The sequence below is a fragment of the Euleptes europaea genome, chromosome 20, assembly GCF_029931775.1.
Source record: "Euleptes europaea isolate rEulEur1 chromosome 20, rEulEur1.hap1, whole genome shotgun sequence".
Lineage (NCBI taxonomy): Eukaryota > Metazoa > Chordata > Lepidosauria > Squamata > Sphaerodactylidae > Euleptes > Euleptes europaea.
Genome location: NC_079331.1, coordinates 6,703,066 through 6,729,698, shown reverse-complemented (window position 1 = coordinate 6,729,698; position 26,633 = coordinate 6,703,066). Strand labels below are relative to the sequence as shown.

Below are 26,633 nucleotides of genomic sequence, written 5' to 3'. Positions count from 1 at the left end.
AAACCACTAATGCACATACTAACTCCAGTTTTAAGCTGAATAGCCCACACACCCTTGGTCTGCCTGGTATTTGCTTTTGCTTCTTGTTGATTTGTGTGACTTGTGAGAATTCGGGGGGGGAGGAAATACCCTTCTGAGCAGGCTTTTCGGTTTCGAATTTGCTTGCTGAATCGTAGGTGTTCTGTGTTGGGGTTCCCTCAGTTTTTGTGAATTGGACAAGCAGATGGTTCCCCCCCCCCCCGAAAATATTTTCTTAATGCTGTGCGAGGAATACTTGATGCCATTTCTACCTTGTTTTTTCAGCATCGTTTTGGAGATGGAATAAATTCAAGTTTTAATGCAGCTCTTTCTTAAGAACTTAAGCAGTAAACCGTTTCAAACGCATATTAAGTTTTTGTTGATGGTGGTCTTGTCACTTTGCAACTGGTTACTCCAGCATCCAACTTTGTAGGCTCTGTTTAAGGCATGTGTTTTAAGAAGGGATCAAAATGATCGCTGAAAACTTTCTTTCTTTTTTTTTTTTTTTGCTGGTCTTGTGTTGCCTATTAACTCTGGCTTTTCTCTCTTTTTCTCCATGTCTCACCTTTCATTTCATCGTATTACCCTGCATTTCCCCCCTTTTGTTTTTATTCACATATAATGCCACCTTCTTTCTTTTTTTTATTGTAATACCCTACTTTACCCATCAATTCCCTAGACACTTCTGAAGTTGATTTATTTGTTGTTAATGCTCCGTACACTCCAGTGCCAGATCCCTCCCCCATGATGCCACCGGTGGGAGTTCAGGCTTCCATACTGAGTCATGACACCATCCGAATCACCTGGGCAGACAACTCTCTGCCAAAGAACCAGAAGGTCTCAGATGCCCGTTACTACACAGTCCGGTGGAAAACCAACATTCCTGCCAACACCAAGTACAAGGTACTAATAACACCGTGTGAACGCATCAACACACATCTTGGCCATCTTCTGGGCACGGAGTAGGGGTCACTGGGGGTGTGGGGAGGGAGGGAATTGTGAATTTCCTGCATTGTGCGGGGGGTTGGACTAGATGACCCTGGTGGTCCCTTCCAACTCTATGATTCTATTATTCTATAACACACTTGTTTCCTGGCTATGGTTGACATGTTCGGTTTCACCGATGAATCTCTGCGACTGGCCCATGCTTAGCAGCGTTTGATCATTGTCTTCTGTTATGTTAACCCACAGGGTTTGGTAACATGTCTTAACTTAACTGTGAAACAACTTCAGAGTCACCTTAAAGCTGCAAGGTTCATCTTGAGTGGAAAAGGGTGGCTTAATCATTTCATTGGTTTAATGCCCACAGTAGGGCAAAAGACGGCATGCCTTTGGCTCTTTTGTTCAGCGCTGAAAAACATTTTGACACGTCTCTGGGATTTCTTGCATAGTGCACCATTTTGGAAACTTAAATAGTTTATTAGATGGTTAAGTTGTACATAATAGTCCTATCTCTAAGGTGTCCAATGACAGAACATTGGACTGGGGAAATTTTAGATGTCCCATGTAAAGTACATCTTGCATAGCATAGGAAAGGCAATTAGGGAAAAAACTGACGCAATTTGGCAACTGTTCCTGGATAGGTTCCCTAATTAAGTCCAGATTTCTGGCTGATTTTCATCCATGTACAAAAAGTGCTTTTAAAAAGCTTTGATTTTTCTTTCTTCTTTGAAATTGGTTGTATCTAGCTGGGGGGAAAGGGGTACTTGTGGTTTTCTTGGGAGAAGTTGAGTATTAGCAGAATCTTAAGTAGAACTATGCCCTTCTAAGCCTATTGACTCCAGCACCCCCTTGCTTGAAAACAGTTGTGAGTAAATGTGACCAAAATGATCAGAGATTTACGTAACTTATAAATTTGGGCCTGGAAAGCTGCTTTAATTTGGGCATCTAAATATAAATTGCTCAGAGAAGTTTGTTCTTTTTACACGGCACAGCTCTTATTTTGAACTACACATTTTCAGTATTGAGGTACCAAGTGGATGTTGAATTTTTTTTAATCTCCCAAACAGTCACTTCACCAATTGTAAGCTGTTTTGCCTTGATTCATTTTGGTCACATTTTGTCAGCCTATTTTCAAGGGAGGTGGTTTTGTAAACAGTGCGTTGCTTTTTAGCCTTTTCTTAGCCTTTTCTTGAGAGTTAAATGTCAGACTCATTAAACGCAGCTGCAGTTTATATTACCTGCTTTGTAGCTAGCTAGTCTCTCCCTATATCATCCAGCTCCAAAACTGGAGGTGTACAGAATGGGGGCATTTGCGAGGAAGAGTTCTGCTTGTCAGTGCTCCTGCCCCCCATAAGTGGCCCCCATCCTTTACTCTTCATTATCTCAGCAAATGAAAGGTTGGGGATATGCGTTTGCCAAGATAACACCTAATTTGGTCCTGGGAATCAAGCCTTCCAGCTATTTCCTGTCCTTTAATTTAGCCTGGAGTTCTGCCACAAATGTGAGTGTTTAGCACTCCTTTTGGGGGGGGGGGGTACTGGCTTCCCATATGAGATCCTTTAATGAAGGACAGGACATTAGATTCTGTCAGCAGGCAACGAGAAGGCTTGCTGCATAACAAGTAGACCAAAAACCTTGAGGTCATTTTTCTGAACGTGTAATTGACTAGCACCAAAATACTTGTATTGATTATAAAAGGAATCTGTAGCTTCCCATTGTGCAAGTGTTCCATTAACGCTTGAATTTGCATCCGTGAATTTGCAAAAAAGAAGGTAATTAAGGGGTGCGTCATGTTAGAATTGTCCTGACAGTTATTACCGTAGTCCAGGGCTGAGATTTCCTGATTTCTCATTCCGTGGACCCTTTGGTTTCTCTTAGACGGCGAATACAACCACCTTAAGCTTCTTGGTGACCGGCTTAAAGCCCAACACCTTGTACGAGTTCTCCGTGATGGTGACCAAAGGCCGGAGGTCGAGCACCTGGAGCATGACAGCACACGGGACCACCTTTGAATCAGGTACAGCCAAGTCCTTTCTATAGTTGCTGGCTGCTTATTTCAGTCTGTTCCCTGCCTTTTGATCTCAGGTGCCCCCAAAGTGGTTTAGAATGTGAAAAATTTAAGGCGGCTATAAAATGAAATAAAACACCCATGTTTTAAAAAAAGGTCACTGAAAATTAAATATTTACCTTACTTGTAGCCTGCCTTTCTAGCTGAGACTCAAGGTAGCCTACTAAATATAAAACAGTGCAATACGAAGAGCATAAAACCCCCCACTGTATCTTCTTTTTCTTCCCCATCTTTTAAAAGCACAAAACTAAATATGCAGGCCCTGACCTGGATGGCCCAGGCCTGCCCCATCTCGTCAGATCTCAGAAGCTAAGCAGGGCTGGCCTTGGTTAGTACGTGGATGGGAGACCACCAGGGAAGTCCAGGGTTGCCACGCAGAGGCAGGCAACGGCAAATCCACCTCTGAACGTCTCTTGCCTTGAAAACCCTACAAAGCCACTGTGAGTCAGCTGCGGCTCGACTGCCCTTTCCACCACCAAACATACAGAGCTTATAAAACAGAGGTGGGAACACCAAAAATATAAAGCAAAGGGGACATAAAATACTCCCGATTTAATAAAAAGCCAGAGGGGAGGCAGGTGTGCCTTGACTGCCTTCCACAGCCCTGCCAAGGAGAGGGCAGGAAACTTCTTGGTGCAGGGCATTCAACAGCCCAAGGGGCACCAGATCCTGTCCTGAGCTGTCGCCTGGCAGAAGGGTGGCACACAAAGCTGGACCTCTGTGGACGATCTCATGTCAGCCTCAATGTCAGCAATACTGTGACGCTAATCACAAACTCTTAGGTTCCTTTCAGAGTGGATCAAGTTCAATTTATTACAGTCATTTGAGCAAAAGTCAGAGTGGAGAGAATTACAGTCCTTTGAGCAAAAGTCAGGCTAGACATAGAAACAGTTATGTGAGAAAGATAAGCCAGAATATTCCATACATATAATTGTCTCTTAATAATAGCTGTTAAGGCGTAACTTCATTATTATTTGGAAGGAGGAGGGTGTTGTTTAATTAGAGAATGAGAAAGAGATAAGGCAGACTTTGATTTGATCAAAGCGCTTCCCACGTACTGCACCCTGCTGTGTTTAGATTTAATTGTACGATCTTATCGCTGCCTGTTGGCTTTACAAATGAGTCGAGAAGCCAGACTGGGTGTGAGGGAACCTCAAAGAATCTTAGGTCACAGAATGTTAGGTCTCTTTCTCTTCAAACCATCACATGAGGCAAAACCCAAAATAAGAGTGGAAGAGGCCATGGCTCAGTGGCAGAGCCTCTGCTTGGCATGCAGGAGGCCTCTGGTTCAATCCCCTGCATCTCCAGGTAAAAGGATCAGGTAGCAGGTGATGTGAGAGACCTCCGCCTGAGACCCTGAAGAGCCGCTGCCAGTCTTGATGGACCAGTGGTCTGATTCAGTATAAGGGAGTGCCAGATCATAGAGGGGAGTGGACATGTTCATGGAGGAGAGGGGTATTCATGGCTACTAGTTAAAATGGATACTAGTCATGATGCATACCTATTCTCTCCAGGATCAGAGGAGCATTATCTATGATATTAGGTGCCGTGGAACACAGGCAGGACAATGCTGCAGTTGTCTTGTTTGTGGGCTTCCTAGAGGCACCTGGTTGGCCACTGTATGAACAGACTGCTGGACTTACTGGGCCTTGATCTGATCCAACATGGCTTTTCTTTTGTTCTTAGTTCTGTGTTCCCCATTGCTTGAGAAGTCACCGCAGGATCCAAAGTTTTTAACACACCAGACGGCTTCGTTGCTCCATACGCCTCACCGATGTTATTAGGAATCCCAGCTGAAGATTATTGTTTCACATTTCACCCCCCCAGCTGTAGAGATCTGTATAGTTTATAGAAGAGAGAGGCGATGGTGAGGAGGAACAAGTGTGGTTTTTTAAAAAAGAGATTCAATTATTAAGCAGCGCAGAAAAATTCATAATTTATAAAATCATGAGAGAATCTACTTTGGGTAGTTCAAGAGTGCAAAATTATAATTTCAGGATGTCTCAATGTAACCTTTTCCCCCCTAGGAACGCTTTGTAGATGCACACATGACTGAATATATAATATAAATGCATATGTACAAGAAAGCAACATAGCTACCCCCAAAGATTCTTCCCAAGTGTTTAAAGAGAACATTGGAAGGCAATCTTAGTCTTGATTATTGTGGCTAGTTCAGTAGAAAAATGGATAATTACTGCAGGCCAGCAGGCTTTAAATAGCTGGATATTATTGTCTGCACTAAAGCACGCTCATGAGGATAATGCTGCTATCGTTAAAGGCATGCCTAATCTGCAGTATTTTTGCAGTTCCCACTTCTCCTCCAAAGGACGTCACGGTGGTGAGCAAAGAAGGAAAACCACGAACCATCATAGTCAACTGGCAGCCTCCTTCTGAAGCCAACGGCAAAATTACAGGTGAGATTTCTTTAGAACAGCTGGGCTCGCTGCTCAAGAGGTTGGAGCATCGTGCTGGGATAGAAAACAGTGTTTTTTAAAGTCTCGCAATCTCTTCCATTGCTGCTTTGTTGAAGGCAATTCCTCCCAAGTGCTGGCGGTGGAGGTGGGGAGTTTGGGTGGTATCAGGTTTGTGTGGGCCAAGGGGAAGAGAGAGGCGAGACGTTCCCTTCCCCTCAACCAACAAAACCATCCTTATTGGTTTTTCCGGGGCCAGCATCTGTAAGCTGCTCTCTTGCCACAGAGATATTCCTTGGCTTCTGGAGAGAAGTGTGTACACACTTCCGCAGCCCACCCTTCTTAAAGGTGTGAAGGAGAGGGTGTTTTTTCCTGGAAGGGAGCTCAGTGTACAGTACAGTCCGTTTTTGTCCTTGCCCGTTCCTTACCTCAGTAGCTGACCCTGCTTCGAAATGGGATGAAGATGTGCACAAAATTTATCTTCGCGGCAGAACTCCTTGAAAGGTTTGCCCTCTGGTGGAACGTGGTATAACAAGTCTACAAAGCCCGAATTGAAACCATTTTTGTCTTAACGTGTCCTCTTAAAACAGGTTTGCTTATGCTTTAGGTTAGAGATGCTTGTTTGCATTGTACGCGAGGAAGCTGCTGCAGGGTTGTTTACCCACGCTGTCTAATAAATCGTGCACCGATAACAGGGCACCTGATCCATGCCAAGGCTGTCCCTCACCTTTCCGTTCGCCTGCATTCTCCCACAAGCAGCTTTGTACTGTAATATGTCAGACTGTAGTGTGTCCTGCTGTTAGACCTTCTTAGTTGTTGTTTTTAAATTATTTTATTCAACTTTTACCCTGTGCCTTCAATCCCCCATTTACATTAGGCCTTCGCTCATGAGGTGTTAGTGAGAAACACATCTGTTCATGACCTCCCCTCCTGAGGAATTCTCTCATTCAGGAAACCTGTCAGATGCCTCAGAGGTATTAGGGCATAGTTAGTGGTATGCAGCTATCGGGGCAATCCTAAACAGAGTTACACCCTTCTAAATCCATTGAAGTCAAAAGGGTTGAAAAGAGTGCCGCTCTGCCTAGGATTGTACGGTAAATAATTGGGATTGTTTCTTTGATCACTCCAAGTTTGATCTTGTCTTGCTTTCCAATAATTCTGGCCTTTCTAGTTTAAAAACCTGCTCTTCTGGGCTCAAAGCTGTCTTCCGCCAGTGCTTCCTGCTATGGCCGAAACATTCGCCTCAGAGCTGATACTCATGCCAATTTCTGCCGCTTCTTACAAAACTGTGCTTGCGTGAGCAGCATAAAACGTGAAGCCAGGGTCTTGCCTTGCAACACTGTCATTTTTCAAGAAGTATTAGAAATGTGTCGGAACATCAATGGATCAAAGAATACAATACAACTGAAATCTGCGTGGAGTGGCCCACTGGTGGGAAAACTAGAATCCATTCCCATCATTCCAAAAATGAGCAAATGTGTATTCCATTGAAGCCACGGACTTCAGTTAATTTGGGATTGTTTTGTAAAGATTTAGGGAACGTATTCTGTGAGCTAACAGATACTAATTGAGCAAATGACCCCGATTTCTCTTCCTGAGCGGCTGTAGTGAACTACACAATTGCTTCTTTAGCTTCACTGAGGAAAACGGGTTTATCTAGTGGCTTCAAGTGTCATAGACGAAACACGTTTAATGCCCTCAAAGCATTTAGAGCCCCTGAAAATTTGTCTTCATAATTTACCAATTGTGTTCTGTCATGCAGGGTACATAATTTACTACAGCACGGATGTAAATGCCGAAATCCACGATTGGGTCATTGAGCCGGTAGTAGGAAACAGACTGACACACCAGATTCAAGAGTTAACCCTTGACACTGCCTATTATTTCAAGATCCAGGCCCGCAACTCCAAAGGCATGGGCCCTATGTCGGAGGCAGTACAGTTCAGAACACCCAAAGGTAGGCCTGTTGTTTTTGCAACGTTCTCTGCCAATTAAGCAACTTGGGAGCAATAACTCTAAATGTAGTCTGCTGATGAGAAGACGCACTACAAGAGCGTTATCTTTCTGAATCTGTGTGACTACCTTCTAGGAGTGAGTGAGTACAGCTAATCACACATTGATGTTTTTCAAACAGTTGCCTGTTACCTGGGTTTATACTGTTTGGTGCAGGTGAGCTTGTGATCAGTTATCACAAAGGGTTCCTACTGTGAAAGGAACAGTGTCTTAAGAACACACCACAGTAGCTGTAATATTCTTAAATACGAATGAATGCATAAATATTACATGATTTACTTACATAGGGTGTGAGCATCTCTTACTGTAACAGATGAGCAAGAGTTGAAAATAACCTTGGGAAGGTAAACCTTCAGTTCCATACTGGTAGTGCTCATTTGATTTCCCATTTTAAAAGATGTTAATTTTTTGTGCCAGCAAACTTTTTGTCACTCCTTCCGATCTGGTGATCTTTCTCTCATTTGTTTCTTCCCCTGTGCTTGTCCTGGTAGCTGAATCTTCAGATAAAATGTCTAATGATCAAGGTAAATGAATGGATGTGCTTTCCTGTGCCGCTCTTTCTCTTGCAAGTACTCTTCTTGTCTGTCTCTTTCTAACTTGAGCCAAGAGGAAAGGTGGGGCATAAACATTTTTATAAATAAGTAAAGTGGTAGTTGTGATGTTAAAAGATGCTGTTAAAAGATGCTGACAGCTCAAAAGCCAAACAGGGGGTTCTTGTGGAATTCTGAAGTTTAGAAATCCTTTTTGTATATGAGTTTTTTAGACTATAATTTCTCTCTTGCTCTCTTTTCTGTTCAGCAATGCAAGAGTATGGGTTTATGCCTTGCACCATATATACAAATGCACGCTCAAAGTAGGTGTGTCCAGGTGTATATAATTTGAATGGTGAACCTGCTGTGGAAGCGTTTTCAGATGTGGTGTAGTGGTTAATAGCGGTGGTTAGGAGCGGTGGACTCTAATCTGGAGAACCGGGTTTGATTCCCCACTCCTCCACATGAGTGTCGGAGGCTAATCTGGTGAACCGGGTTGGTTTCCCCACTCCTCCACACGAAGCCAGCTGGGTGACCTTGAGCTAGTCACAGTTCTCTTAGAGCTCTCTCAGCCCCACCTACTTCACAGGGTTTCTGTTTTGGGGAGGGGAAGGGAAGGGGATTGTAAGCCGGTTTGATTCTTCCTTAAATGGTAGAGAAAGTCGGCATATAAAATCCAACCTCCTCCTCCTTCTTCCTCCTCCTCTTCCTTGATTTCAAAGAACCCCATAGTTGCTTCCCAAAGGTCTGTCTGTGCAGAGTTCTGACGAGCTTGCTGCAGGTTATGGGGCCTGAGCAATACACTCATGGGGGGAGAAATGAGACAGTGTGCTTGAATCGAGCATTTGATTTGCTGTATACTATCTCTACCCCTGGCATTCTGGAAGAGGGTGGAAGCTTTGGGTGCTTTGCTGTGGAAATGCGTGCTACGATTTCTTTTGGGGGAGGGTATGTCTCCAGTAACATCCTTAGATATAAAGCACCACTAAAAATGGAGATTGCATCCATCAGTTCAGACGGGAAAATACTCTGGTGCCAGCCTGTTCATATCAATGCTTCACGGAACACCTTGGGTTCCACTGTTGCCAGCTGTGAAAGAATCATGTGCCCTTGTGGTGGATAAGTGCAAATGTGGTTATATCTGAACCCATACCTTGGTGAAATGGTGTCTAAAGACAGACAAGTAGGGGTGTAGTTGTAAAGTATGAAGGGTTTTTCATCACTTCTTTGATTTTGCCTTACCTGTATATAACTAGGTTTATTATCTAGGAGCCCTGACCTGGATGGCCCAGGCTAGCCTGAACTTGTCAGATCTCAGAAGCTAAGCAGGGTCAGCCCTGGTTAGTATTTGGATGGGAGACCACCAAGGAATACCAGGGTTGCTGTGCAGAGGAAGGCACTGACAAACCACTTCTGTTAGTCTCTTGCCATGAAAACCCCAAAAAGGGGTCGCCATAAGTCGGCTGTGACTTGACGGCACTTTACACACGCACATTATCTAGGAATATGGCATCTGGTTGTGTATTTTTGCATGTGTTGTGTAATAACCATAACAATACTGCTTCCTTGCAGCACAGTTATTATCAAGTAATATATTAGATGGATTTTCTCAGGCTGCAAACTTTAATCAGTTTAATCAGTAGATTAGCTAATTAAACGTTCTAATGGCTTACACCACGAGGGCAAATTACAATATGTATTTCAATATGTAGGGCCACAAGGTTTCATTTTGCTCCTGGTTAATATGGAACAAAACAGAAAATATGGCCATTCCGTCTAACAATGCATAATAGCTCAGTGACAGTTATATCTTGAAGGCAGCTTACCGGGCATTTTGTTAATGTGTGAATATATATTTACATTTTAAATTTGATTAATTGGATAAACGGCTCTTTACATTCTTAAATCAATTTGATGGCCATAATATTGGGAGAGGTTTGCTTTCCAGAACAGACTCAGGGTCTGTTATAGTCCGGTAGGTTCTGGTCATCCCTAGTTCATAAAGCCAGGTACTTGTCAGCCATGAACCTGTGAGAGAGGAAGACAGAGAGAGAGAGAGTGCACTTTTTTCTGTCCATTGTAAGGAAATTCCAGAGAGGATCAGCTCAAGCGTCATCCTCCGTACTCACTTTGGCACTTAATAGCAATTTTGTGATCTTCGTTTAAGTCAGCTTTTGATGCCCCTGCTAATTTGCTGTTTTGTTGGCTAGTCTGATCCATAATATTATATTTATGGAGATTATTACCAAGAGGGTGATTTGGCAGTGGAGGTTTCCACTCCCATGGCCACAGGATAAAGCGTGCTAGCTGGCGTCTCTGAAGAAGGCTGGAACCCTGTTTACTTCAAATATTTTTATCTTTTTTATGCCAGGAAGCATGTCTGGACAAGATACCTGTAATGCTTTGAAACTCCTTGCAGAGGCTATGATTTCTTTTCTTTTTAAAATGAAGTTCTGTTACCTTTGTATGTTTCCCCCCCCCCCCATAAAAGACGGCTTTTTCTGTTATCTTGACACCACAAAATGTTTGTGTACTCTTTTATGTTTTTCTGTGAGTGAGAAGAAACATCAAAAACTTTCCTTTGAGGCAAAAATGCAGGCATATTTTTCACATTCTGAATAAATAATACCTTTATGGACCTGTAGAGAGGCCATTTTGTGGCATATTTGTTTAAATTTTATAGAAGCATGTTTTTCATAACATAGCACTTCTCTGGTGCGTTTCTTGTTCAGAAGGAAAATACAATAGTCCTTTAAAAATGAGGCAAACTCTGTTGGAAACTTGGAACATAGACAAATGCAAGAATTCAACCTTAAGATTCAAAACCTAGGTAACATTAACTTCAAAATGCTGTCAAGCTGGATAAAAATGTAGTGTTGTAGCAGGGAAGAATGGCAGCTTTCAAATTGTGGACATGTGAACTGAAACTGCAATAAACGAGTCAACTCATGAAAGCTTATATCCTGGTAAATTTTTGTCAGTCTTTAAGGTGTTACTGGACTTGAATTTTCTTTTCTGTATTTGTCGCAGTGTGTTGTGTGAAGATGGCTGAATTGCACTGTTTAATTATAACCATTATAGTTCATCTGGACATGCTCTTCTGGAAAAGTCCTGCAACGTGCTTGGATTATGTGTGTCTGGCTTATATCTGTCCATCTAAAAATAAGAATTAGGTGACGTGTTAAGCAGCAGGTTTTGGAAAGTCAAGTAGGGCATGAAATACAAATAACTTGACACGGTTATAATTTTTTTCCCTCCAGCTCTGGGATCTGCAGCAAAAGGAAACCGTCCTGTGGATGTTGGGACAGACTATAAAACACCCGTGGGTGGTAAGTAAGATCTCTGAAGTGCCTTTGTAGCAAGAACTGGGGTGCTGAAAGCCATCCAGGTAGACAGAGCAAAGTAAGACTAGGTCCAATACCTAGTCATGCAGGCTGTCATCATAACGTAGCATGGATATTGTCCAACACAAACAATCACTTTTGAGGATTTCATTATGAGCGCTGGTGTCTGACCAACCAAATACTACAAGGCCAGCTGGCAAGCCTGTGTTGGCAGCTGAAGTCAACCTTGTTCACAAAAACCCATTCTGGGCACACTCATAAGAAGTGCAGAAGGGGCACTGTAGAATGTTTGCAGTGTGATCCTAAGAAGCCCAGTTGAGTAGACTTCAGGAGGATTCTGAGTAGACCTGCTTTCGGGTTGCACTGTTGGTGTCACGAATCATTCCCAAGAACGGATGAAATTAGGTTGCCATTGCTTTGCGCGGCAAACGGTGAAGCGTGACATTGTGCACAAACATTTACCTTACGGCTAGAGAAGCAGTAAAATCACCATTTCAGAAAATCTTAGGTGCCAAATATTTGACAGTCGTGGCGGTGGTAGCACAGGGGGAAGACGTTTTCACAGGTGAGATGAGGGTGAGTGGCTTGTTGCATGTTTAGGCATATTTGACGCATCTGGAGGGGTTTGGCTGGCATGTGGCAAGACCAGTGGCTAATTGGCTAATTCCAAAAAGACTTCAGCTCAGCCCCGCCTGGCTGGAAGCTTCAGTCTCTCACTTGGAAACTCTGTGCTAATAATGTCTTATTTGTGGGTAGTAGTCAGTACTAACAGTGAGAACAAATTCCAAGACTGAGTCTCATCTAAAGCCCTAGATATCTCAGGAAAAGATGGCTTGGTCAGAATTTATTGACTAGCTTGGGGAGGGAGGGTTATTTGATGGTGAACTTCCTGTTTGTCCAGTTGTGATGTGCTCGTAGTGTCATTGGAACTGCGGAGTATGAACAGCTGTTTGAACACATAATTTTCATGAGTCAGTGGGTGGATTGTGTCATGGAGTGTGAGAAAATGCTCTCAAGTGGGTTCACCTCCTGTCACTGATGCTATCTTTTTGTGCTGTCTGGAGTGTTTTATTTTATACAGGCAGACACACTATCTCTTATCTTCACGCCATGCAGTTTTCATAACAGATAACTTTTCCAGAGCTCCAGGGAAAGAGGTTCTAATGTTTCAGTTGTAAATGTCTAAAATAGAAGTGAAACTGATGGATTAGAATTGATTCCATTCTTTTGGGAAGGGGTGTGAATAGTGACGTATGTGGCACCCTGTGTATTTGAGGTATAGGGAAGGCATTTGTCACTTCTAGTGCAAGCTGTGCAGATTGGGCCCCTGCACCTAATGTATTTAACCTGTAGTTCTGCGTGTGTGTGTGTGTGTGTGTGTGTGTGAAGTGCCGTCAAGTCGCTTCCAACTCATGGCTACCCTATGAATCAATGTCCTCCTCCAAAATGTCCTATCTTTGACAGCCTTGCTGAGATCTTGCAAACTGAGGGCTGTGGCTTCCTTTATTGAGTCAATCCATCTCTTGTTGGGTCTTCCTCTTTTCCTGCTGCCCTCCACTTTTCCTAGCATGATTGTCTTTTCCAGTTCTGCATAGAGTATCCATATTAGTTACTCAAGTTGTGTTTGAAGGATTTCTTTTTCTCCAGACTTCTGTGTTCAGTTCTTTGGTGGTATCCTCTTTGATGGATGTTTAGTTTAGTTTAGTTTTTAACTAAACAAACAGGATACGGTGTGATGATTTCATTGTACAGCAATCCGGCTTTCTATTGAGGTTGCAATTTAAATCTAATTAACCAGATGAAGTTGAGAGGCGGATTTCATTTTAGCTAATATCGATTAAATAAGCTTTGCAAATAATTGGCTGGTGTCCACAGACAGGAGCTTGAAGCTGTCCAGCTGAGCCTCTGTTTAACAAGGAGGTGGGAAAGTGCTGCCTTTCTGGATTTTCTGCACACTCCTGGCCAGTTGGGATATTGGGTGGAAAGTTTTCTGATATAAATATTTCAAGAAGATTGCAGAGAGGATAGTTGACTATAGGATAAGACCCATCCATTTATTGTTATGTTGTGCACTTTTATGCTGCCTCTCCACAAAGAACTACTCGAAGTGGCTAATAACATCAGAAATGAACAACAGCCCCCCTCCAATAATTATCATAATTAACTAATAATAAATCCACCCTATCAGCAATGTGAATCACTCTGCTGTGTAGCAATGCAATATAAAATCAAAGCCCGCTCAGGGGTAAAATGATCACGCTGTTAAGATCCATAAAACGAAAGCATAATCGAAGGAGTAGGCTAGACAGAACCATATAAAACGATGATAAAATCTTAAGATGCCTGTAATGACTAAAAGGTGGGAAAGCTGTGATGAAAAGCCTGGGAAAATAAACACGTGAACACATGAAGCTGCCTTATACTGAACCAGACCCTTGGTCCATCAAAGTCAGTATTGTCTACTCAGACCAGCAGCGGCTCTCCAGGGTCTCAGGCAGAAGGTCTTTGAACACATGAAGCTGCCTTCTACTGAATCAGACCATCAAGGTCCATCAAAGTCAGTATTGTCTACTCAGACCGGCAGCGGCTCTCCAGGGTCTCAGGCAGAAGGTCTTTGAACACATGAAGCTGCCTTCTACTGAATCAGACCATCAAGGTCCATCAAAGTCAGTATTGTCTACTCAGACCAGCAGCGGCTCTCCAGGGTCTCAGGCAGAGGTCTTTCACATCACCTCCTTGCCTAGTCCCTTTAACTGGAGATGCCGGAGATTGAATCTGGGACCTTCTGCATGCCAAGCAGATGCTCTACCACTGAGCCACAGCCCCTCCCCTAAAATAGAGCATGTCTTACCCTGGTACGTAAAAGACAGCAGGGTAGGCGCTAGATGAACCTCTAGAGAAGGCCGTCTCATAAGGCTTCACTACTGAAAGCGCTCTGTCTGTAATTGCCATGTACCTCACCTGCATGGACAAGGGCATAGAGCACAGGGGTTGGGATGAAGATTTTAACTGCGGATGTGGGAAAGGGTGATCCTTGAAGTACACCAGACCCAAGCTCTTCAAGACTTTAAATGTGGGCACCAGCAGTTTTAATTGCGCATGTTGAAATAGGAATTAACTATGGATTTCAGATCCCATGACTCTGACCTCTCTAATGAATGGTATGTGTTTCCTCTTTAGGCAGCAACAGCCCTCACGGAAGCCCTTCCCCTCTGGAAACCAACTTGCTCCTGGCGATAATTGTTTCGGTGGGAGTGATCACCATTGTGGTGGTGGTGGTGGTGGCCGTCTTCTGCACTCGCCGCACCACTTCTCACCAGAAGAAGTAAGATGCTTCAGCAGCTCCTTATTACATCACTAGCTGTTGTGGGGGAGTTTGTTGCATGCATTTGATTGTCCGTCATGGTAGAACATGTTTCCTCAGAGCTTGTGTGTGTGTTAAGTGCCGTCAAGTTGTTTCCGACTCATGGCAACCCTATGAATCAATGTCCTCCAAAGACTCCTAGCCTTAACAGCCTTGCTCAGATCTTGCAAATTGAGGGCTGTGGCTTCCTTTATAGAGTCAATCCATCTCTTGTTGGGTCTTCCTCTTTTCCTGCTGCCTTCAACGTTTCCTAGCATGATTGTCTTTTCCAGTGACTCTTTGTCTTCTCATAATATGTCCAAAGTATGACAGCCTCAGTTTAGTCATTTTAGCCTCTAGGGTCAGTTCGGCCTTGATTTGATCTAAAACCCACTGATATGTTGTTGTTTTTTGGCGGTCCAGGGTATCCGTAACACTTTCCTCCAACACCACATTTCAAAGGAATCTACTTTCTTCCTATCAGCTTTCTTCATTGTCCAGCTCTCACACCCATACATAGTAATAGGGAATACGATGGCATGAATTAACCTGATCTTGGTTACCAGTGTCACATCCTTACACTTAAGAATCTTTTCTAGCTCCTTCATGGCTGCCCTTCCCAGTTTCAATCTCCTTCTGATTTCTTGGCTGCAGTCCTCATAGCTTACAAATCATTTTATGTAGTTGAAAGAAGTCTTGTCAGGTTCAGACACTCTTCTCCAAGCAGGTCTCGCATGAGGGGGTAACACTGCAGTACCTTCAGAGAAGGCAAGTTCTTGGTTGTACTGCATTCTCAATAGCGGCAGAATACAGTGTGAATGGGTGGTTAGTATGTTTACAATGAAGTTGCTTGTGCAGAGGACAGCTACAGCATGATTGGGTAAAGGACTTGAAGGCAAAACAGGTAGTAGCTTTCCTGTCAGCCCGTGAATACATGAATAATTTTCTTTTGATGATCTGCTTATTGCTTTCAAAGGAAGCGAGCGGCTTGCAAGTCTGTGAACGGTTCTCATAAATACAAAGGGAATTCCAAGGACGTCAAACCCCCTGACCTTTGGATCCATCATGAGAGGCTGGAGCTGAAGCCCATAGATAAGTCTCCAGATCCCAACCCAATCATGACGGACACCCCAATCCCTCGTAATTCCCAAGACATCACACCAGTTGATAACTCTATGGACAGCAATATCCATCAAAGACGGAATTCTTACAGGGGTGAGTTTTGGTCCTATCAAGCTAAATTTTATGCATGATATTCATCGTACAGAGTTATTTAAAACCCATTGATTGTAAGTAAATAGTGAAGCCAGGCTTCTTTCTAGGGATTGTTCGGCAGGTGCGCAACAGAGGCAGAGGAGCTGCTCCCAGTATGTTCATTTAGATCTTGCTAGGAATTATGCAGCTGTGTGGCTGAAATAGCTGCTCCCTTCGAAATCATCTCACAGACATTGGGGTCTTGCTGCCTGTTGTCTCTACAAAAGTTATTCCTTACCGCAATGCCAAAAGCAAAACCGCAAAATCAGCTCAAACTTGTACAAATCCAAATAAATAAATACATACATTTAAAAGGTAAAGGTCCCCTGTGCAAACACCGGGTCATTCCTGACCCATGGGGTGAGGTCACATCCCAACGTTTTCTAGGCAGACTTTGTTTACGGGGTGGTTTGCCAGTGCCTTCCCCAGTCATCTTCCCTTTACCCCCAGCAAGCTGGGTACTCATTTGACCGACCTTGGATGGAAGGCTGAGTTGACTTGGAACCGGCTACCTGAAACCAACTTCCATCGGGATCGAACTCAGGTCGTGAGCAGAGCTTGGACTGCAGGACTGCAGCTTACCACTCTGCGCCATGGGGCTCCTACATACATTTGGAGAGGTCCTTATTTGAATAGGAAATTCTTTCTAATTTTGCTGAATGCCTTTAGTTGGAGGAGAAGCTTCACACAAGATCTTGTAATTCACACAACTTGCCTGCGTACGTCTTGCCTAGTACATGCTCAGTAGAGGTTCTTAGCGACTGGGACGAGCTTTTTAATAAACATTGTTGTACCTTATTGCCTATTTTAAACGTTCTTGTTGGTGGGATGTCCTAAAGGAGCTGGGAGTGACCCCCATGCAACTTCTTTTGTTCTTTCTTCAGGGCATGAGTCGGAAGACAGCATGTCCACGCTTGCTGGAAGAAGGGGGATGAGACCCAAAATGATGATGCCGTTTGATTCTCAGCCCCCTCAGCGTAAGTCCAGCCTTAGCTGTGAGCCTCCCAGCCGCCTTGAGTGGGGCGCTTCTAAGTTAATCCCTTGTAACCGGGGTGGGGTGAGGTGGGGGCAGTATGGAGAAAGTGCTCTGAATCTTGGCTTCTGCCTGAATTCATTTTAAAACTAGGACGAGCAAGGTGCTGTTGCACACGCTGGAGTGAAAGTTCAGAAAGGAAGCATGTAATAATATGTCACTGTTCTGGAAAGAATGTAAAGTTGAAGTGGCAGGTGACAGCATCTTCCTATATAGAATCATAGAGTTGGAAGGGACCACCAGGGTCATCTAGTCCAACCCCCTTCACAATGCAGGAATTTCACAACTATCTCCCCCTCCACAGCCCCAGTGACCCCTACTCCATGCCCAGAAGATGCCCAAGATGCCCTCCCTCTCACTATCAGCCTAAGGTCATAGAATCAGCATAGCTGACAGATGGCCATCTAGCCTCTGCTTAAAAACCTCCAGGGAAGGAGAGCTCACCACCTCCCAAGGAAGCCTGTTCCACCGAGGCACCGCTCTAACTGTCAGAAAGTTCTTCCTAATGTCTAGACAGAAACTCTTTTGATTTAATTTCAACCCATTGGTTCTGGTCCGACCTTCTGGGGCAACAGAAAACAACTCGGCACCCTCCTCTATATGACAGCCCTTCAAGTACTTGAAGATGGTCATCACATCATACAATGGTTGCCCTACTGGTTCCAGACCATTGCTACAGCTGGAACCGCAGGGCATTTGCAAAAAGCCAGCTGTTCTCCGGCCACAAATCAGATTCAGGAGGAGGCTGCTTGCAGGGGAGAAGAAGCTAGAGGTGTGTGAGGTGTTTACCTCACACACACACACACACACACACACACACACACACACCCAGCTAGGACTCCAGAACCATATTTGCCATGGGAATGTGGGCTGGAGAAGGATTTGGGGGAGGGAAGGGGAAGGCTCTCCTGCAAAAAAGGGGGGAGGGATCTGAGACCAATGAGGGATCTTAAGGTTTTGTCTTGTGAGCATCCTGAGTGAAATGCTGAGCAGGTATGCAGATTTAAATGGATGCTGATGTCAGGCCGCAACCTGGACTTCCTGGGAAGAAGAGGCAAGAACTGGAAGCATCCTGTTGACAACGCAAAAACCTGCAGTTTAAAGCGTGCCCTACCACCAGCCACAACACAGGCAGGGAGCAGAGGGAAAGGAGAGGAGTTGTTCGTACAGCGCTGGAGATCAATTTTAGTTGATGCAGTAAGAAAACAAGAGCAAAAGCCTTGTGGTGCTAACAAGACAAGGCCTTAAGATCACCCCCTTAACATCTAGTCCTTTAAAGTTCCGAAGAACACGGAGACTGGTTTAGTGTTGTTTTTTACTTAGGTCCTGACCAAAGATATTAAATTGCTTTTGGTCTTAGATTTTGCTTTGGGCCAGCGCAGCTCCCTTTGACCTCTTTCTACCTGGAATCATTTCCCCAGCTACTTTCTCTTACGGTTGTATCTCCAGCATACAACTCAAGCAGCTACAGTTCACTTTCCCTATGACTTGGCCTCAGGGCAAGGGAAGGTAAACAGGAGATAATTGCTCCTTCCAGAGACAAAGACCACAGTGGGCCTTGATCTGTGTAAAAAAGAAAGAAAAGGTGCAGGTACAGTTTTCTCCATGAAACAGAGAAGCAGGGTTCTGCTCCAAAACAACCAGCCCAGGGCTTTGTGGAGAGTTTAATCAGCACTGAGCTGATTATGTCAAATGGATCTTGTGACCTTGGGCTAGTCACACTTTCTCAGCCTCACCTACCTCACAGGGTGTCTGTTGGGAGGGGAAGGGAAGGCGATTGTAAGCCGGTTTGAGTCTCCCTTAAGTGGTAGAGAAAGTCGGCATATGAAAACCAACTCTTCTTCTTTAAATTATTATTGCTAAAGGGCAAGGCTTATGCTGGGGAACATGCTGCAGACAAGGTGCTTTGACACTGGGTGCAGTCTCATGACCGTTTTTCTGAACGATGGGTGGCTTTTTTTGCAGTTTAAAGGGGGGAACTAATACACAGTAGAGGAGCTATTTAACTTTCCCATCATATAATTGTATCACAGAAATTTGGAATCCCAAGCTGCTTTCAGCCATGCTGGCGAAAAATAGGGATGCCCGTTATTTTTTTCCTTCGCTGTGGTAAAAGCACCTTGTCACCCCTTGTTCACTGGGGGGGGGGGCAGCTTGTGGGACAAACATAGTCAACGAGATCGCCTTGTGGCCGAGCCCGACTAGAATAAAATGAGGAGTGACGCAAACTGATATGGCCAAGTGGAGCCCCAGCGGCTCCTGAACGCTGTTGGCTCAACGTCCCTCTAAGCAGCCAGTTTATATCTGCTCCTTCAGTGTGCAGACATCGGAAAGAAAGCGGAATACATTTTAGGCACTTCCACAAACCGATGATGTCCCCGGTTAACTTGGGAATGTTTCTTGAAGGCCGTGTGGTGGGTTCACTGGCAAACATGGAATTCTGAGACACGTCAGGCAGAGCGAAGGGATGGCCAGAGCCTGACTATATCTCGCATCAGCAGTGTCTCTGCCTCCCATCCTGTGAGTGTTAGCGTTAGCAGTCGGCTCTGATGGAGGGGGGAGATCATTGTTCCTATTCCTTCAGCGGCACAGACTGAAACAATTTTAATAGCCATATACATTTAATTTATATATATTTCTGGTAAAATGCCACATCTGTTCAGGGAAGGGTTTTAGGTGCTCGCTTGGAGAGGGCTGGGAATGAAACGGGGCCCAAGGCAACAGGGGCGAAGAGGGGAAAGAAAGGGATTGGCTGTAGTAGTGGTCCCCATCCTTTTTGACCCCCTGGGCACATTTGGAATTCTGACACAGCATTTGTGGGCATAACAGGAAAATGGCTGCCGCAGGAGGCGGAGCCAGCCACAAAAACTATTGCCACAGCTTAACTTCGGTAACACAGAGCATATTCCTGTGCTGGCAGCCGCTGCCAAAACAACATTTAAAAAAATCTACACTGCCAATCAAATTTCTAATAGTCAGTCAGAAGCCCTGCTGGGCAAAAGCTCCACCTGGCCTTGTCCACTTCATAAAAACACTCGGTGGGCGCCAGAGAAGGTGTTGGCAGGCACATTGGCGCCCACGGGCACCACACTGGGATAGGGATGGCAGCAAAGAAGAAAGTATGTGGAGAGACAGCAACCATAAGGCAGAGGTAAATGTTTTTAATTGATTGGGAAGAAATGAAATACTCCTAACGAATGTAGTGCAAATAAGTCACTTTGACCTAAAAGCTATTTCAGAAGCCTTCTCTATGCAACACTATTATATAAAAGCATTTGTTTGCAGGAAATCAGTGCCTCCCTGAAGTGTGGGGAATGAGATAAATGAATCCCTCGCATAGGTATCAGGTCACTGTGACTATCCTAATGATCCATCTGTTTAAAAAAATTCAGAATTTAACAGAAAACATTGTGCCGTTGCATCCTTCCTGCCCTTCTTACAGTTTAAGTTGGCATAAAATGGAGCTGTACAGCTTCCAATTTCATTTCACAGTGATGGCATTCTCGGTTTTTTTAAAAAAAGTTATTTGTCTTTTTTTATTTCCGTCATTTGTTTTCTTTCTTCTGTGCTGTTTGGTTCTCCTGCTTTGGCCTCGTGTAGACATGCCACATAACCTTATTTAACACAAACCTTGATTTAAAAAAAGTTGCCTGCAAACCTGGATGTGAAACCATTGCTTGAAGAAACCGTGGCAAGGTGTGGTTTTACCTGTAGTGACAAAGCAAACATGGCTAGCATCAACTAGGCTTAATCATTATGCCTCCGCTGAGCTTCTCTCATTATCTTATTGCTGTTTTGATTTCTGATTTTTGTAATATTTTCCTCTTCCTCCTTTCCCCATGTTTGCTTCCAAGTCACTGTTTCGTCCTAAAATTTCTTTTTTTGTTTTGTTACTAACCTTGCTTATGTATGCTAATGTAGTTTACCAGGACGCCAATTTCTAAACTGTGAGCTTAGGAGCGGCAAATATTTGATTTAGTTAGAACTGGATCGGCCGTGCGTTTGCACGCAGCTTGCTTTTCCCTGCGCCAGAATTGACGTTTTCAGGGAGTTCGGTTCACTTTCCCCCACAACAGTTTACAGAAGTCGAGTTCGTATTCGCATCACACCGAAAATAGGTGTGCCGCAGAAAGTTCAGGGAAGGCAAAACGTAGCGCAGTGTCGGACAAAAAGCCGGAGGACCGAGGTTCTTGCATCCTTAGCCTGCCAATCCCATGGCCGAGTGGACTTCCTTGTCTCTTGAAATCCTGTCTTGCGTTGTTGGTGCAAGGGGTGGGGGTGCATTTCCGGGGGGGGGGGCATGCTGTTTTGTCTGCGTTAAGCATTTTTCTGTCTTGTGTTCATTCGCAGCTGTGATTAGTGCTCATCCCATCCATTCCCTTGATAACCCCCACCATCATTTCCACTCCGGCAGCCTCGCTTCTCCAACCTGCAGCTATCTCCATCATCAGGCAAACCCGTGGCCAGTCGGCCCCCCTGTGTCCCATTCAGACAGGGCTAATTCCACAGGTGAGAAGGGTGACCCCCGGGCACACGTGTTTGGAAGGAAGTCACAAGTGAGAGAGAGGTGGAGGTGGTAACCTCCGTGGACATCACTTCCGTCCTGCTTTTGGGGAGGGGTGGACATTCATGTAATCTTCCTAGAGATGTTGAATTGCGTTTACGGGGAAACAAGATCCAGCATACTCAGCAGGACTGGTTTTCTGTGCTCACGTGCATAGGATCAGGCTGCTGGCTTTTGCATTTTTCCTTTTCTGTTCCCTACGTTCTAAACATGGTTTGATGTGTTCGCTTAGCAGTTATTGCACAGTTGTGTTTAAACCACGCTTAATTGTTTATCTGTTGGACAGTTTCATCAGTTTGAGCCCTGAGTTATTTTAGTGCTGGGACAGAACCCAGCAGAGAGCAAGGAAATTGGCATCTCCTCCGTCTTTTCCACAGCTACAGTTAAGAACAAACCATAGTCCTTTCAGAGTTTGAATCAGACAGATTCTTCTCATAAGAACATCAGAAAGGCCCTGCTGGATCAGACCCAGGCCCATCAAGTCCAGCAGTCTGTTCACACAGTGGCCAACCAGGTGCCTCTAGGAAACCCACAAACAAGACAACTGCAGCAGCACCATCCTGCCAGTGTTCCACAGCACCTCATATTTCCCATGTTACGAAAGAGAAGATAACAGTGTCTTCTTAAACAGGCTGTTTTGTAATTCATCTACACCAAAGGTCTGCCTTTCCTTTATAATATGCAGCTGACATTTAATCAAGCCCAGTGTGAACATTATGAAGGTACTGATAAGTTGTGCTTAAACAGCAGGTTAGTTACACAAATGGGCATTTTCGGTTTTAAGAGCCAAGGATTAGTTTGGCTTCTTGAAGCATCTGTGGGAAATCTTGACAGTTGCTTCTCGAGGGGTTAAGTCCTTAAAAGCTCGAGGCCCTGTTTGCTGCCTTGGTTAGTGCTTTGGGGAAATCATCTGAAAATAATGCAGCTAGAGTTAAAGACAGTTAAGATTTCTTGCGGCAGACTTCTGGACCCCTCTCTGTGGATGGATGGCCATTCTGAATGGTAAATCAGGCACCACTGTAAGCAGAGGGTTGCATCCAAGTTGCTGGAAGCTAAGTTTTCAAGCACGTTATGATAAGCATGTATCCAAGGGCCGCTGTTTCTGAGGTCTTATGGCTGTTAAAATGATAATGGGCAACATAAGTCAAGGGAACGGCTGCTGTTGCGGTGCAAACCCTCTGTGAGAGACACCTAAGGGAGAAAAGAAGCAAGATCCACTTGCATTACTACATGGCATTTGTGTGGCAGTGGAGAAATAATATGACCCTAGATGTTCAGCAGCTGACGTGTCCTAAATTATTGATTTTGCCTAATCTGAAGTTTGATGATGATCCAATCTCTCCACATCAGAATTTAGATTTCCTGGCTGTCTGATAAGGATGCGCGCAGATAAAGTTGCAGAGCAGCTCTGGGTCGAGGAAAACCTCTTGTTTAGTTTTGAGTACTAATGACTTTTCTTCAGCTAAAGTACACTCTGACTACTATTATGTGCCTCTTAAAATACACCAGTAACAGGAAAACGGACAGGATCTAAAATACCTGCTCCTAGCATTGACCGGATAATTCCCGGAAGCTGGCCAATTAAGAAAGTGGCTCTCTAGCTAAAGACAGATGAGGGAGAAAGACATTTGGAAGGTATTTTAAATCAGTACTTGTTTTTAAATGCCGTAAGCAGGTATTTGTGTGAAGCAAGACCAGGGCGAGAATGGTCAGCAGACCTTTCTCAAAAGGATGTGGCCCAAACAGTGAAACTAAAGGTCCTGCCAGCAGCCTAGGTGTTTACATGAATGCATTCAGCCGCACAGAGGTGCCTGTCTGACTTCTCCAAGCAGTGGGACTCGTTCAGCGTGGAAGGTACTTGAGACCTGCTGTGAGGCGACCATTTAATTGCCTGGTTCCAAATAAAGATACTGGGCAGAAGTGTCTATGGGGACTCTAGTGTTAGCAGGGCTGTTCCACTGAACTGAAAAAAGGAACTCTCCATTCCTTCCCTCACCCAGAATCTGTTCGGAACACACCGAGCATGGATACCATGCCAGCCTCTTCGTCTCAGACGTGCTGTGCTGACCACCAAGAGCCAGAAAGTGCCGCGGGACCTTACCTGCCCAGCACACAGGAGGAGGAGCCGGGGCATAGCCTCCCGACCGCCCACGTGCGCCCCTCCCACCCTCTGAAGAGCTTTGCTGTGCCGGCGGTCCCGCCCGCGGGGGCAGCCTACGACCCTGCCTTGCCAAGCACACCTTTGTTATCCCAGCAAGGTGAGTCCCAGTAAATGAATGCTGCAGAAAGAAGAGCCAGTTGAAAAGTCTTGACAAATGGGGGAAGGGGGGTGGGAATAGCAGAAGGAAGTTGCCTCTTAGTTAATTGTGTGAGAGGACATTGTTTTTTTTATGGTGTTGCTGGTTTAAAACATTTCTCTCTGCTAGATTTAAAAAAAATCCAAGGTTGCCTTTTGGATTATCTTATTTTCTCCTTCCCCATCAAAATAATAAAAAAGAGTTATCCCAATCAGGGAGGGGCTGTGGCTCAGTGGTAGAGCATCTGCTTGGCATGCAGAAGGTCCCAGGTTCAGTCCCTGGCATCTCCAGTCAAAGGGACCAGGCGAGGTGATGTGAAAGACCCCTGCCTGAGACCCTGGAGAGCCGCTGCTGGTCTGAGTAGACAATACTGACTTTGATGGACCTTGATGGTCTGATTCAGTAGAAGGCAGCTTCATGTGTTCAAAGACCTTCTGCCTGAGACCCTGGAGAGCCGCTGCCGGTCTGAGTAGACCATACTGACTTTGATGGACCAAGGGTCTGATTCAGTATAAGGCAGCTTCAAGTGTTCATGTGTAAGGATAGGTTTTATTGCCTAGTGAAACCACCACCTTATTTTCTGGCCAGCTCTCAGTGCAAATCATCCTGACATTGGTATCTCCCCCCCACACACATGCACACATGTGCTTGCTAGTTGTTTGCCACATGTCTGGAGACAAATCTAAGATGGTGGGTGAAGACTGGGGGTGTCCTTGGTTTCATAGTACATATCTAGTACAGCTGCCGAATACGGCCAGCGAAACCCAAGCGGGTAGCATTTCACAGTGGAGGAATTCAACAAGGCCCCACCAGTGGCCTGCCAGACAACTAATGGCCCTCTCAGAACCCTTAAGATGCAGCTTGAGATTAAGATCTTGCCGCAAATCCGGCAGACACAGAACCTGATGTCGCCTAAGCAGAGTCCCTTTCTGAAAGCCCACCACGGCAATGCTTGTGCTTCAGCTTCCAGCCATCCGGTTCATTCAGTGAAGACGGCGTCCATTGGCACCCTCGGGAGAACTCGCCCCCCTATGCCGGTCGTGGTCCCAAGTGCCCCTGAAGTGCAAGAAACCACAAGGATGCTTGAAGACTCAGAAAGCGTAAGTGTAGTCTTAGAAGGTGACAAACGATCATACGACTATTGAGTGCAGCTTATCTTCCGGGAACATGAAAATAAGAGGCAAATTCAATTAATGCAAAAAAAAAAATTCACTGCAGTAGGAGCATCCTCAGTCATGAGGGTTTTTCCCAGGTTGCCCTGAACTTGTTCTCCATTCCTGAGACACCGTGGGAAATGCACATTCTCAGCAAGATTAGGGGAGCAACCAGTATGTGTCTAGAATCATTACCTCATATCTTGGGGTACAAAACAGTTGGTTATTATTGTTTCTCTTTCCCTGTTGTTTTTTTTACCCCCTTGATCACACTTCTGTCTCATTGGTTCACTCCTTGGGCGTTTGCGGTGCTTTATTGTTCTCCTGGAGTTTGCGCACGTGCCCGATCCTTCTCCTGCCTGCCCCCCTCTCTCCTTGCCTTGCTTTTGCTTTCTGAAAAACAAAGCAAACCAACAAAACCTTTTATGGGATGGGAACATCCCGATTCCTGCAGTAACACAACCCATCTATCCATGTGGCTTGGCTGCCCCCGTGTCAGGACCACGGGCCATCTCCCCCTTCTCCCCCCCACCCTGCCCCCTTCCGCGGTCTGGCGCAGCTTCTCCTGTCCAGTAACCCTGTTCAATCTCCCGCAGAATTATGAACCGGACGAGCTGACCAAAGAGATGGCCCACCTGGAAGGACTTATGAAGGACCTTAATGCCATCACGACAGCGTGACACCCCCCCCCCCCAAACACTGCTTCAGCAGGTCTCGGGACATTAGCCTTGGAGCACAAGGACAAAAATTGTACAAAGACTATGAGGGAGGACAGCACAAAAGGGACGGGCCGTGCTGCCGCCAGTTGAGCCCAGCGACTTTTCTGTTCATTGCCCTGAAGCAAGCTCGCCGGAAAGTTGGATCCTGCCTCCTGCTGTGATCCCGCAAGAGGAGGGGGCTCGGGGCGGGGTGGGGGGGCATCAGGCCGACGAGATCCAGCATCCAGGCGAAGGAGCGGATGCGGCTTTCATTTGAGTCGGGTTTCGTCTCGGTGCTGTGACCCTTCCCCGCGGTTTTCTTTTTTCCAGTGTTTGGACATTCACATTTATGTACAATTTTTATTTGTGTGTTTTTATTTTATTGTATCTTTTTTTATTAAAAACAAAAAAAGTGTAATCCGAAGAAGAAGAGAGAAAAAAAGGAGATTTGTGTTGTTTCCCACAGCCTAGACGGATGTTTGATTGCTTGTTCTATTGTGTACAGGAATTCATTGCCAGTGTGGGTTGTTCAGGGTTTTTTTGTTTTGTTTTTAGTGTGTGTGTAATTACATCACTTTCCAGCAGTTAATCCAAGACCTTGGGGGGAGGGATGCTGCATTGCTCTTTGTAAGCTTTTTTATTTTTATATTATAAATATTAAAAGCCCGGTTAGATTCTCTCTCATCACTGTGAGATTAACTATCTGTTTGGATTGCAGTGTAACACTGACAGACTTGTTGTTGTTGTGTTTTTTTTTGGTGCAGTTTCGGTGTGGCTGTGTGGGTAGGGATGGAGCAAGAAGCCACCGAGTGGTAGGAAGTTTTCACTGTTTCCCAGGAAAGCCGTCTCCTGGCGTTGGCCCAGGTGTGCAAGTGGAACCAAGTAATCCTGGATAGAGCGAAAGGGAATTTCCTTGACTGCCGAGTACAGGCAAAGTACCCTCAATCGTCAGAACTGCCATTGA

General features: G+C 44.9%; 1 protein-coding gene across 1 annotated transcript in view; it reads left to right on the top strand.

Moving 5' to 3' along the window:
- The window catches only part of NEO1 (neogenin 1), a 330,696-nt gene extending 305,033 nt beyond the window's left edge, over positions 1 to 25,663 (top strand). The window contains exons 18-30 of the mRNA XM_056866058.1: positions 698 to 921; positions 2,839 to 2,977; positions 5,335 to 5,442; positions 7,202 to 7,396; positions 7,944 to 7,976; positions 11,243 to 11,311; positions 14,507 to 14,651; positions 15,646 to 15,884; positions 16,808 to 16,900; positions 21,307 to 21,465; positions 23,521 to 23,778; positions 24,781 to 24,917; positions 25,568 to 25,663. Of these exons, the coding sequence (XP_056722036.1) occupies positions 698 to 921; positions 2,839 to 2,977; positions 5,335 to 5,442; positions 7,202 to 7,396; positions 7,944 to 7,976; positions 11,243 to 11,311; positions 14,507 to 14,651; positions 15,646 to 15,884; positions 16,808 to 16,900; positions 21,307 to 21,465; positions 23,521 to 23,778; positions 24,781 to 24,917; positions 25,568 to 25,651 (1,883 nt within the window). The 3' untranslated portion in view covers positions 25,652 to 25,663. The remainder of the gene's footprint in view (positions 1 to 697; positions 922 to 2,838; positions 2,978 to 5,334; positions 5,443 to 7,201; positions 7,397 to 7,943; positions 7,977 to 11,242; positions 11,312 to 14,506; positions 14,652 to 15,645; positions 15,885 to 16,807; positions 16,901 to 21,306; positions 21,466 to 23,520; positions 23,779 to 24,780; positions 24,918 to 25,567) is intronic.
- The last annotated feature ends 970 nt before the right edge of the window (positions 25,664 to 26,633 follow it).